The sequence below is a fragment of the Haliotis cracherodii genome, unplaced genomic scaffold (assembly GCF_022045235.1).
Source record: "Haliotis cracherodii isolate W230 unplaced genomic scaffold, xgHalCrac1.p SCAF_8, whole genome shotgun sequence".
NCBI classification, from domain to species: Eukaryota; Metazoa; Mollusca; class Gastropoda; order Lepetellida; family Haliotidae; genus Haliotis; species Haliotis cracherodii.
This window is the reverse complement of record NW_027266341.1, coordinates 10576294-10589590: the sequence shown is the minus strand read 5'-3', so window position 1 is coordinate 10589590 and position 13297 is coordinate 10576294. Positions and strand designations below refer to the sequence as shown.

The 13297-nt window shown below is 39.8% G+C and overlaps 1 protein-coding gene across 1 annotated transcript; it reads right to left on the bottom strand.

Annotated features, from left to right (window-relative positions):
- Window positions 1-860: 860 nt before the first annotated feature.
- Window positions 861-12574, bottom strand: LOC139449918 (N-acetylglucosamine-6-phosphate deacetylase-like). The gene is made up of 10 exons (XM_071231527.1): window positions 12480-12574; window positions 9956-10183; window positions 9397-9542; window positions 8609-8663; window positions 7005-7214; window positions 6025-6113; window positions 5332-5476; window positions 3585-3714; window positions 2154-2200; window positions 861-1732 (listed from the first exon to the last, which is right to left on the bottom strand). Exons 2-10 carry the CDS (start codon window positions 10167-10169, stop codon window positions 1518-1520), a joined length of 1251 nt encoding a protein of 416 aa, XP_071087628.1. The 5' UTR covers window positions 10170-10183; window positions 12480-12574; the 3' UTR covers window positions 861-1517.
- Window positions 12575-13297: the final 723 nt, after the last annotated feature.

Genomic DNA, 13297 nt, shown 5'->3' with positions numbered 1-13297 from the left:
GATTATTAAAATTTCAGTATTCATAAGTACAACATTTTACCTTTAAAATGATTCAAAAACTTTATCAAGAACATGTTATAGATAAAATTGTATTAATCTGAAAAATAATTGAGCATGAAAACAGATATAGAACCGTGGAGTATTTCTGGTGCCAATACGCACTCATATATCATCCGGGTCATACCTAGGCGTTTCTTGTTTACATGTTGATAAATGTTGAATAAATGTAGCATCTTGAGAAGACTATTTCTTCTTGCAGTGAAAAAACTGTCCTGACACACAATCCGATTAAAAAAAACCCATGACATAAGGGTTTTGAGAAAACCACATGACAAAAGGGTTTTAAGAAAACCACATGACAAAAGGATTTTGGGAAAACCACATGACAAAAGGGTTTCGGGAAAACCACATGACAAAAGGGTTTTGTGAAACCACATGACAAAAGAGTTTCGGGAAAACCACATGACATAAGGGTTTTGAGAAAACCACATGACAAAAGAGTTTCGGGAAAACCACATGACATAAGGGTTTTGAGAAAACCACATGACAAAAGAGTTTCGGGAAAACCACATGACATAAGGGTTTTGAGAAACCACATGACAAAAGGGTTTTGAGAAAACCACATGACAAAAGGGTTTTGAGAAACCACATGACAAAAGGGTTTTGAGAAAACCACATGACATAAGGGTTTTGAGAAACCACATGACATAAGGGTTTTGAGAAAACCACATGACATAAGGGTTTTGAGAAACCACATGACAAAAGGGTTTCGGGAAAACCACATGACAAAAGGGTTTCGGGAAAACCACATGACAAAAGGGTTTTGGGAAAACCACATGACAAAAGAGTTTTGAGCATGTTGAGAAAACCACATGACAAAAGGGTTTCGGGAAAACCACATGACAAAAGGGTTTTGAGAAAACCACATGACATAAGGGTTTTGGGAAAACCACATGACAAAAGGGTTTCGGGAAAACCACATGACAAAAGGGTTTTGGGAAAACCACATGACAAAAGAGTTTCGGGAAAACCACATGACAAAAGGGTTTTGAGAAAACCACATGACAAAAGGGTTTTGAGAAAACCACATGACAAAAGGGTTTTGAGAAAACCACATGACAAAAGGGTTTTGACTACAAATCTGTATACCATGTAACTGAACTAAAAAGCACAACTTTCTGCAATATATTGGCTACATGATATGGATTACACCATCCAAACATAAAGGACAAAACAAAGATATAAACAACTTTCATCAAGCGTATCACACAAAGACAGACATCCGGCAGACTTCAAGTGAACACGCACCTAATACCTCTTTTTTTCACAGTGTTCACACATGTAAAATAAAGTTTCATTTTGCTTGATTCTTGCCCCAAAAAGGAAAAAAAACTTGCCCTAAGATGTCTCACATCACCAGAAATAAGATATGGAGGCCAATTTTCAACTGTCAAAACATTTCTGCGAAATACAACTGTGGAGAAATATGAATGCTTTCATTCAGGGGTTTGACAAGGTCATTCCTTGACCTTGCAGATGACCCGGGATGGTGCGGCAGGGCTCTCCCACACCAGTTCTCCTGCAATGTACGTGGCCAAGGGGTCAAGGTTGTCGTTGATGAGAATAAAGTCAGCGTCCGTGTCGAACTCAAGCGTGCCTTTCTGTGCTGTAATCCCCATCATCTTCGCAGGGTGGAGAGAGGCAGCTTCCAGAGCCAGGACCTGGCCACAATCTGGGGACACAATCATCATCACCATCATTGTCATGTCAGTTCACAAGTCCTCTACTCATATCTCTATTAAACAGGAAAAATAACTCAGTAAAAGAAATTGTAGGAAAAATCCCCCTCATTTTAACAAAAGAGTGAGTGAGTATGGTTTTGTGCAGCTTTTAACAATATTGCAGCAATTTCACTGTGGCGGACACCAGATTTGGGCTTCACACATTGTACCCATGTAGGGAGTTGAACCCAGGTTTTCAGCATGACGAGCGAACGCTTTAACCACTAGCCTACCTGACTGTCCCTCATTTAAACAAAATACTAAGACACACACTGTGAAGATGTGAATTATATTAAATAACTAAAAAATGATAAAAGTCCATGACTGTAAAATATCAGGTGAAACATTTAACTTGATCTTTCACTGACTTACTTGTAGATTTGGCGAAGTGTCTCACACAGTTATCCAGCGTTGAAATACTGAAATAAAAAACAGGAACCAACATTGAACTCTGACATCTGGTGAAACACATAAAGCAATGTGTCGAGGCTACTGAAATGGGGCCCATCCGGCATCTTGGAAGTCTTAACAGAGAATGCCATCTTACTCTCAGCACCCCATGCTAGTCGTAAGAGTGAGGATTGGATGGCTGCATTGGTGACCTGACTAGTTGTGTTTGTTTCTTTTTTTGTTGTTTAACACCCGAATCAGCAATATTCCAGTTATATGACGGCAGTCTGTAGAAAATCAAGTCTGGACCACACAATCCAGAGATTGACATCATGAACATTGATCTATGCAATTGGGATACAATGACACTGTATCAACCAAGTCAACAAGCCTGACCACCTGATCTCGTTAGTCGCCTCTTACCACAAGCATACCGGGTTGTTGCCTCTGAAGACAAGCATGGGTTGGTGAAGACTAATCTTCACCGGTTGACTGGTTGTGTGTCAGTCTCTGACATGCATTGTTGCTCATGCTATCAACCACAGGTTTCATACTCCTTTTTTTCATAGGCCACAATAATACGAGCAGAAATACTGCTGACTAGAGCAGAGTCATAGTCGTAGAGCAGAAATACTGCTGACTAGAGCAGGGTGTTAGTCGTAGAGCAGAAATACTGCTGACTAGAGCAGAGTCGTAGTCGTAGAGCAGAAATACTGCTGACTAGAGCAGAGTGTTAGTCGTAGAGCAGAAATACTGCTGACTAGAGCAAAGTGTTAGTCGTAGAGCAGAAATACTGCTGACTAGAGCAGAGTCATAGTCGTAGAGCAGAAATACTGCTGACTAGAGCAGAGCCATAGTCGTAGAGCAGAAATACTGCTGACTAGAGCAGAGTCATAGTCGTAGAGCAGAAATACTGCTGACTAGAGCAGAGTCATAGTCGTAGAGCAGAAATACTGCTGACTAGAGCAGAGTCGTAGAGCAGAAATACTGCTGACTAGAGCAGAGTCATAGTCGTAGAGCAGAAATACTGCTGACTAGAGCAGAGTGTTAGTCGTAGAGCAGAAATACTGCTGACTAGAGCAGAGTCATAGTCGTAGAGCAGAAATACTGCTGACTAGAGCAGAGCCATAGTCGTAGAGCAGAAATACTGCTGACTAGAGCAGAGCCATAGTCGTAGAGCAGAAATACTGCTGACTAGAGCAGAGCCATAGTCGTAGAGCAGAAATACTGCCGACTAGAGCAGAGTCGTAGTCGTAGAGCAGACTGCTGACTAGAGCAGAGTCATAGTCGTAGAGCAGACTGCTGACTATGGTATTATGGAAAGTTCACTCAGCACAGCCCCTACCCTCAATATGATCAGACCCAGGACATGGATGTAGTACTGTTTGCTCCCTCCCTCCCTCACTCACTCACCTTCCACACAGTGTATCAGTCCCAGCCAACACTGCTCTCTTTCCCTTGATTTCAATCTCCTGCTCCCCAAAGACATAGAAGCCCTCTGGGAGACCCATCGCCTGGATTGCATCAGTCACCAGCACTAACCCTGGAAAACACAAGTACAACAGAGATATCACATGACCCTGTACAACACAAGTACAACAGCGATATCACATGACCTTGTACAACACAAGTACAACAGGGATATCACATGACCCGGTACAACACAAATACAACAGGGATATCACATGACCCTGTACAACACATGTATATCACATTACCCTGTACAACACAAGTACAACAGGGATATCACATGACCCTGTACAACACAAGTACAACAGGGATATCACATGACTCTGTACAACACAAGTACAACAGGGATATCACATGACCCTGTACAACACAAGTACAACAGGAATATCACATGGCCCTGTACAACACATGTACAACAGGGATATCACATGACCCTGTACAACACAAGTAAAACAGGGATATCACATGACCCTGTACAACACAATTACAACAGAGATATCACATGACCCTGTACAACACATGTATATCACATGACCCTGTACAACACATGTATATCACATGACCCTGTACAACATAAGTACAACAGGGATATCACATGACCCTGTACAACACAATTACAACAGAGATATCACATGACCCTGTACAACACATGTATATCACATGACCCTGTACAACACATGTATATCACATGACCCTGTACAACACATGTATATCACATGACCTTGTACAACACAAGTACAACAGGGATATCACATGACCCTGTACAACACAAGTACAACAGGAATATCACATGGCCCTGTACAACACATGTATATCACATGACCCTTTACAACACAAGTACAACAGGAATATCACATGACCCTGAACAACACAAGTACAACAGGGATATCACATGACCCTGTAAAACACAAGTATAACAGGGATATCACATAACCCTGTACAACACAAATATATCACATGAGCCTGTACAACACAAGTAAAACAGGGATATCACATGAGCCTGTACGACACAAGTACAACAGAGATATCACATGAGCCTGTACAACACAAGTACAACAGAGATATCACATGAGCCTGTACAACACAAGTGCAACAGAGATATCACATGACCCTGTACAACACAAGTACAACAGGGATATCACATGACCCTGTACAACACAAGTAAAACAGGAATATCACATGACTCTGTACAACACAAGTATATTACATGACCCTGTACAACACAAATACTACAGGGATATCTACTGACCTTAAGGGTGGATCTACTGACCTTGAGGGTGGAGCTACTGACCTTTAAGGTGGAGCTACTGACTTTGAGGGTGGAGCTACTGACTTTGAAGGTGGAGCTACTGACCTTGAGGGTGGAGCTACTGACCTTTAAGGTGGAGCTACTGACTTTGAGGGTGGAGCTACTGACTTTGAAGGTGGAGCTACAGACCTTAAGGGTGGAGCTACTGAGCTTAAGGGTGGAGCTACTGAGTTTGAGGGGGGAGCTACTGACTTTGAAGGTGGAGCTAGTGACTTTGAGGGTGGAGCTACTGACTTTGAGGGCGGAGCTACTGACTTTGGGGGCGGGGCTACTGACCTTGAGGATGGAGCTACTGACTTTGAGGGTGGAGCTACTGACTTTGAGGGCGGGGCTACTGACTTTGAGGGCGGAGCTACTGAGTTTGAGGGCGGGGCTACTGACCTTGAGGGTGTACTCTATGCGCTATACGGAGAGCCGCAGGATGAGTATGTATGCCGTCTGAGATGAGGCCGTAATATATGGTCCTGTCCTTGGGTAGCCTCTCGCTGGCAAGAAGACCCACAAGGTGAGGGTCACGGTGGTGGAACTGTGGGTAGAATCAACCAGTGTATCAAACATATCCCATCAAACAGTGGCCCATTAGTTGATAGTGACATATAGTGTTACAACCTAACACTTGTTCAGCAATGACAGCCTTTGAAACTCACACTTGTCCACTAGCCCAAGACTACCAAATTATGCTGAGGGCAAGTAAAAATACAATGACGGTACTCCAAATTGATTAGAAGAATTTGAGGTATATCATTCTGATCCAGTTTTTAATGGTTCAATGTGGCTACATGTTGGACACTGAATAAAACTGACAGAAAATGTAAACACAGAAAACATGGTGCATGATGTGGTACAGATGAGTGATACAAATGTATAACCATGGCAACTTACTGGCAGCATGATGTCGAAGACATGAATGATGTAACCATGGCAACTTACCGGCAGCATGATGTTGAAGAGATGAATGATGAAACCATGGCAACTTACCGGCAGCATGGAATTGAAGAGATGGGTGATGTAACCATGGCAACTTACCGGCAGCATGGCATTGAAGAGATGGGTGAAGTAACCTTGGCAACTTACCGGCAGCATGGCATTGAAGAGATGGGTGATGTAACCAGCTCCCTGCCTCACAGCCTCCTCGCCCTGCACCAGATTGCCCTGTGAGTGACCTGCAGACACAGGTCAAGTATCCTGATGGGCAATCACTGACACATCACCAGCTACTCACATTCTGTTAAAACACAGTGACGGATCAAGGACTTTGAGGAAGTTGGGGTCCACACAACCCAAGTCATGAAGTGAATTAAACATATGATAGATACAGTGAAAATAGCTGTCCTAATTCCAAACTCTAACCATGCTAAGTGCTGAATAAAAAAGCATTACACGCATGCACGCACGTACGTACGTACGCACAAAGTTGTTATGGATCTGCGTCTTCCTTATTACATTGACTGCGACCTTTCGTTGTATTTAGTAACACCGTTATCAAGCAAGTGATGATAACGGTGTTAGTATCTACACCGAAACGTCACAGTCATTGTAATAAAGTTGTTTATCCATAGAACTACATGTATATCCCTTGTTCACTATTTATGGGGTTCCAGGAGCCAACAGCATCAGAGATTCTGGTCCCAATTACATACTACTGGTCAAACACAGTTGGTGCTGCCTGCACCTAGATCTACCGGGGGGGATATTTAATCTCAAATCTGGTAACCATAGCAACCTCAGTAGAGGATGTCCTCAGTACCCCAAGAGTGTTGTAAGAGTGGATTTAAATGGGGATTGCATGGTAACGGTAACACTGTAACTAGTTGTTTGGGTATCTACCATGGTTTACCTGGCTTAGACTTAATTGTTGCCAGGCTGCCATTACACAGGCCTGAAATATTGCAGTCAGCAGCGTAAAACAATATTCACTTCCTTCCCGTTAACCCAATCCACCTTCCCTTAGAATCATCACCTAATCATAAATACAACCGAGCACCCTAATCATGCTAATAAATACAACCGAGCACCCTAATAAATGCTAATAAAAATCTATAGCACATATTTACCTAGGCTGACTACAACACCTCTTTTGATGAACTCCTCTATCACTGTTTTAGAATTGTTCAGCTCTGGCGCCAATGTAACTATGGCAACATCACTGAGTGAGCCGTATGTTTCCACGACATCTTGGAATCCGTCGTCAAAGTTGCGGATATGTTCAGAAGGGTGAGCTCCTTTCTTCTCTTGACTGATGAACGGCCCCTCCACATGGGAACCTCAACACATGGACAAGCAAGATAATAAACAAGTAAGATAATAAACAAGTAAGATAATAAACAAGTTAGATAATAAACAAGTAAGATAATAAACAAGTAAGATGATAAACAAGTAAGATGATAAACAAGTAAGATAATAATCGAGTAAGATGATAAACAAGTAAGATGATAAACAAGTAAGATGATAAACAAGTAAGATAATAAACAAGTAAGATGATAAACAAGTAAGATGATAAACAAGTAAGATGATAAACAAGTAAGATAATAAACAAGTAAGATGATAAACAAGTAAGATAATAAACAAGTAAGATAATAAACAAGTAAGATAATAAACAAGCAAGATAATAAACAAGCAAGATGATAAACAAGTAAGATAATAAACAAGTAAGATAATAAACAAGTAAGATGATAAACAAGTAAGATAATAAACAAGTAAGATAATAAACACACTGACATTCATCTGTTTTTAAAATACCTGTGGGTGAGAAACTCATATAAGATAACCGTTACGAAACATAAGTGTGAGATTGAATTCCAGGTCAGTGATTGGCTACTCCATGGTGATGACCTGAGGTCAGATTATGACGGACTACTTGCTTGATTGTAATTCATTGATAAGTTACTCGTGCTTAGCTCGAATTCCCCCACGTCTGTGTTGAAACTGTATGGTTTTAGGGTGTAAATAAATGTTCTTTGGTTTTGTTTAGTTTGCATTATCATGATCGCCTTGATAATTCACAGATATGGCAGAAACTGTTGGAGGGTCACATATTGGGGAAGTAAGCAGAAGGAGGATGACATCACAAATGACTGTTGTGTAAGGCTTAGAAAAACTAAAAGAATTGGTTCTCAGGCAATGTTGTTTTTTGTTGTTGTTTTTTGGGGGTGGGGTGTTGTTTACTAGTATATAACCAAATAATTGTACAAACAACCAGGGAAAGGGCCTCCCTACATGAATATATTCCTTGATGAGTAAAATACTGGAATAAGATATTTGTCTACTACTGGACTTGGAATATTTAAGGATTTTTTGGTTACTTTTAAAAATGGAAATAAAAACGAAACGTGCGGTGAGCTTTATGATGATGTGGGATGCAACCCTGAACAGCTACTTGAGGCATATTGGACCACTGGGACAACCACAACCCCTCTACAAAGATCAATATATGGCATCAAGTCAAAGTGAAGCCAGAAATATATCCATAACAAAAATGTCCATGTCTATACATCAGAAAGATGATGCAACATAATCACTGTCGAGAACCAGTCTGTTACATATTACCAAGGTCTTCGAGTGCATGCCAATACACATTAATTCCACCCCTGGTAGACATTAGATATTACTGTTCAAATATAGTTTCTTTGCATCCAAAAGCTTCAGCTGTTTCACTAACCTAAAACACCAGCACCTGCTTTGCTGCCAGGGCACTTCTTGATGTGGGGCAGAATCTGTAGACAGTAACAGAATCATGTTGCTATAGATTACCATAGACCTGACAAAAGTGCAAAAACATTTCATCAATCTTGACAAAATCTTCCGTGTTTTTTAATTATAAAACTATGTTCAGTAGCCAAAATAATCACCCGAGGAGGATGTGAAATATATCACCATGGCAACTACGCTGTATCATGGTGTGTAATGATGGGATTGTAACCACGGTAACAGTACACTTCAGGTAAGGATGTCTGCTGGTATAGTTTTGCATTCACTGAGCAACTGTTGTGAATCGGGAGTATTTTACCTCCCATTCTAAATCAATCTATGAAACTGTGTCACTGAGAATCATAGCCTTACAGTCAAATCGTCAAGATACAATGTTTATATCAAACAAAAGGGAATTAATTCCAATTTTACGGTTTGTCGCATTTTGCTTAGTAGGGAGTAGTGCCGCAGCATTCGTTAAACTTCACTGCGGTGAAACTTAGTTGCCTGATGTCGTAGCACTGTGTGACTTTATCAATGGAATATACAGATATTGTATACAACTGTAAGTTGGAACTGGTTCTCAAACTAACAATGTAAACAGGTACATCCATGCCACGAAACACTAAAATACCATAGTCATTGCAGCATGTCTTTTACCGTAACATGTTTAGTAAATCCCTTTATAATAAACTATTACTCTAACTATTTTCAGAAAAAACCCACTAAAACTGAAGTTCAGAAAACAATGACCGCTACCTTGTGGTATGTACTTGGAGGGGAGGTAATCACTGTGGGGCAAAATGAAGTCACTCCGTGAGCCAGAAGGCCTTTGGCTACTTTGAGGACCCCTTCTTCTATGGTTCCTTCACCAGGGACTTGAGAGAAGTCAACACCAAATGCTCCTGTATAACACAGACAAGTGATAATGATACACTGGGACTGGTATCAAAGTAGGGTGTTTTTTCTAATACCATCTTCACGGTGACTATCTCCGTGGTGTAGCATCTACCCAGAGAGTGGAAGGTTGGTGGTTTGATTCCTGGCCGTGTCATAGCAAAGGATGTTAAAAGATGGTACTTGCTGTGGAAATTGATAGACACTTGGACGGCAAATAGAGGAAATATGGTAAGCATTTTTAATAAAAACACAATTACGTCACTTGTTGTGGATGCAAACTTCAAAATAAAATCTTTTTTCTCACGTGACAACTGGACAACACAGACAATGAAAAGTGTACAAGCTGAACATTACTGAAAGAACAATAAATAAATGTTTCTCATGAATGAAATGAAAACAAAAACAACCTGACACACACCATTGATTTGGGTCTCGATGAACCCTGCACAGATGATAGCCCCATTACAGTCAATCTGAACGTCAGCATAGGATTTTTCCTCAAAGAAGAGAATCTCCGGGTTCACAATCTTCCCATCTCGGACCCACAAATCATCCTTGAAAATGGTGTGGTTCCTCAAAAGTCTGCAGTTCCTGTACTGATACAGCACCCCATGGGAAGACTTGGAGGGCATACTTCTCAATTCTGCTGAAATTAAATATAAAGGCATATAGCACATCCTGACAATATCTGCATTTAAGGGGGTGTGTAACCATGTGTAACAGTGTAAAATTTTGCCCTTAAATTCAATTCCAAATCAACTTCCTACACATGCTACAATTTACACATCGAACCCGATGTGACAATATACTCCAGCAGGCCCTCCTATCTGTTTGAATAAAAAGTGCTGAATGGGTTTAAAATGAAGGGGGATTGGTTTTAAGATTTGACATAGGTCGTGCCAGAGGAATGCGTGCACAGCTGCTATGGAAACATGGCCAAATGCAGAGTATCCGTCAAAAGCAGATCGTAGGTAATTGACAACACCTTTTCCGGAAGGACAAAATGAAAGATGAACAAATAAGAGACAAGCACGTCTGACTTGAAGTGTTGGCTATAAAGAATAAAATCCATGGCACTGAGCAACTAGTATCCATATGCATCAGAATTTGTTATCTGAAGTTGAAAACATGTTTTCTTGTATCAGTAGTCAGGTATGGTCTCCGAACATGGGAGAGACGCCTCGCCCATTCCCAGCAACTGTGGCAACTGTGTGGTAGCCAAAACACACACATCAGGATCTGGTAATGGAATATGTAAATAAAAGACATAAGAATTAATATTATTGTTTCAGTGCCAATCAGCCGCTGATGAATTCCGACTAACGGGATCGGGTGGTCAGGCTCGCTGACTTGGTTGATCATGTTGATGCATGTCATCGATCTCAATTATATGGATCGATGCTGATGATATCAATCACTGGATTGTCTGGTCCAGACTTGATTATTTACAGACCGCCGTCATATAGCTGGAATATTGCTGAGTGCGGTGTTAAACAAAAAACAAACAATCAAAACAGATGAATTGCTAGACTTTTTATTAGTCCTGTTATATTAACAATTTTTGGACAAATACTAGATCTAGCTCTAAGATGTAAACACTAAACAGTGAATAAAATTATGGGTGAAGTTATTTATCTAGCTCTATAAATGATAAGTGTTCCATTCAACTCCCATAAAAATACACCTATAATGAATACAAAATAATTTTTTGCTGAAATTGAAAAATCTGTATTATAATTTATGTTCAATGCGCATTAACTTCTTAAGAATTACATTCTCTGGAAACAAGCTTTGGTTAAATCACTTCCCGTTCCTGTCTCTGCTTCTGTCAGTCATGTTTTGCGTGCTGTGGCGACAGTGTTGTAGTTTGGTGAACAGGCGGAATTGAACCAATATATGTTTGGTTGCCGATGCTGTCAGTTCCACTAGTGGCTCTGTGGTTTCCAATGATACCTGCTGTTATGATGATAGTTCCTGCATTTATATAGCATTGGAAACTATTCCTTTGCACTTGGTAGCCATTCACACGATATTGCTTACATTAATTCCGATAATGCTTCTCTTCATTCAAATAGATAGGAGGGTCTGCCCAGCAAAGGGGCATAAACACATTTATCACTAATTTCATAATTTGAGTCTTTTATGACAAGAGGTACATGTTATGTGTCACTTGATCACACATATATACAGAAAATGTTGTTAACCATGTTTACAAATAAACAATACAGACCCAAGAGATGGCATTCAATAATTACAGTAAGTTTATTGGAATTTTAAGTTTTAGCATGTTCAATCACTATTCTCCACTGGTGCATTATAGTTACACATTTTAAAGTAGACATACATGATGCATGTACAATTATTCAACATATACACAATAATATAGGCCTACTCTGCTCTTGTGTCATTGAAATGACATTTTCAAGAGCATGTTGACACATAGTCAAAAGTCAAAAAGATAATTGGTGTAAACCCCACGAACCAGGATGTGCACGTAGTTGTAATCTTTTGCATTAAGAAAGTTAGCAAATAATTTTATTAATTAATTTTTCATATATTTTTTTAACATTACCTGCGTATGTGTATCGCTTAGTTTAGTCTCCCTTGTTTACTCTCAAGTATTATTGACTATATAAAAGGGTGCATTTTCCTAGTAACTTTGTTTTAATAATTACATATGGTGGTTGAAAGGAATACTTGAAAAACAACTTGTACATAGTGATTGTCTGTTTGATATACGACATAACATGGCTGACAAGTCTCAGTATCGATCATAAATTCCTATCTGTAAAAGACGTAAAACGTTTCTATTTTTTCTCTCTCGAACTCAGCACAAATAAGTCGGTAACGATGTCATTCAACTGGCCATGGGCCATAAGTTTGAACATGCTTTGTCAATATGAAGTATCAAGTTAAAGTTTAGCAAAAATAGTCCTACTTACACGCTAGTTTCAATTGTCTTCAGGAAACAGCTGATTGTGGTCTTGTGACCTCAGGAATGAGGACATGCCCCGTTTACAAATAGCTTATGGGCGCTGCCATGTTTGTTTTGATCAAAACGACTGTTGATTGGTCCCTTTGATGCACCATTAATCCAATAGGCTTAAGGTTTACAGTTCCACAGAACGGAAACTTGATTGGTTCGATAATAATCCGGACAGATGAAAATATATTTTAGAGTTTTAGTACATATACAAAAACAAAAACATTTAATGCATGAGTTTATTCATTCTTAAGCCCCCATTTTTCAAATATGAGCCAATATTTGACACGAGCTTGTAACGTATATGTAGTCTTGGGTGGCGATATATTTATCTGGTAGTTTCCGGTGTAATTTCACCGTCAAGTTGAAGGTCAATGCTGCTTACCTCCCTTCGGGTGGTCATGCTGTCAAAAAGTTGAAGCAATCATCTGGCAATTTCACCCTAGTATCGAATAGACGTGAACAATGACTTCCAGATATTACAGATTCCCAATGCTATTTGGCGGAGTAATTGGTGTACTATATTTCGGTTTCTCGATGAGGTAATACATTTTAAGAAGTCATTGAAGCAATTAATGGCAATCCTTTTTAAGAAAAACCCACATTTGGCTCCTATACATCTCACAAGTAGATATAATATTGTTTTCCAACAAATGTCACTAAACATCATTCTAAGAAAACACAAATTATGATCGAGTGACAATCTAATTAAAATATATGCAGTGTGAATGAAGAGTTTACAAAAACAAGTGGATTGCGTTTTGTATGTCCAAAGAC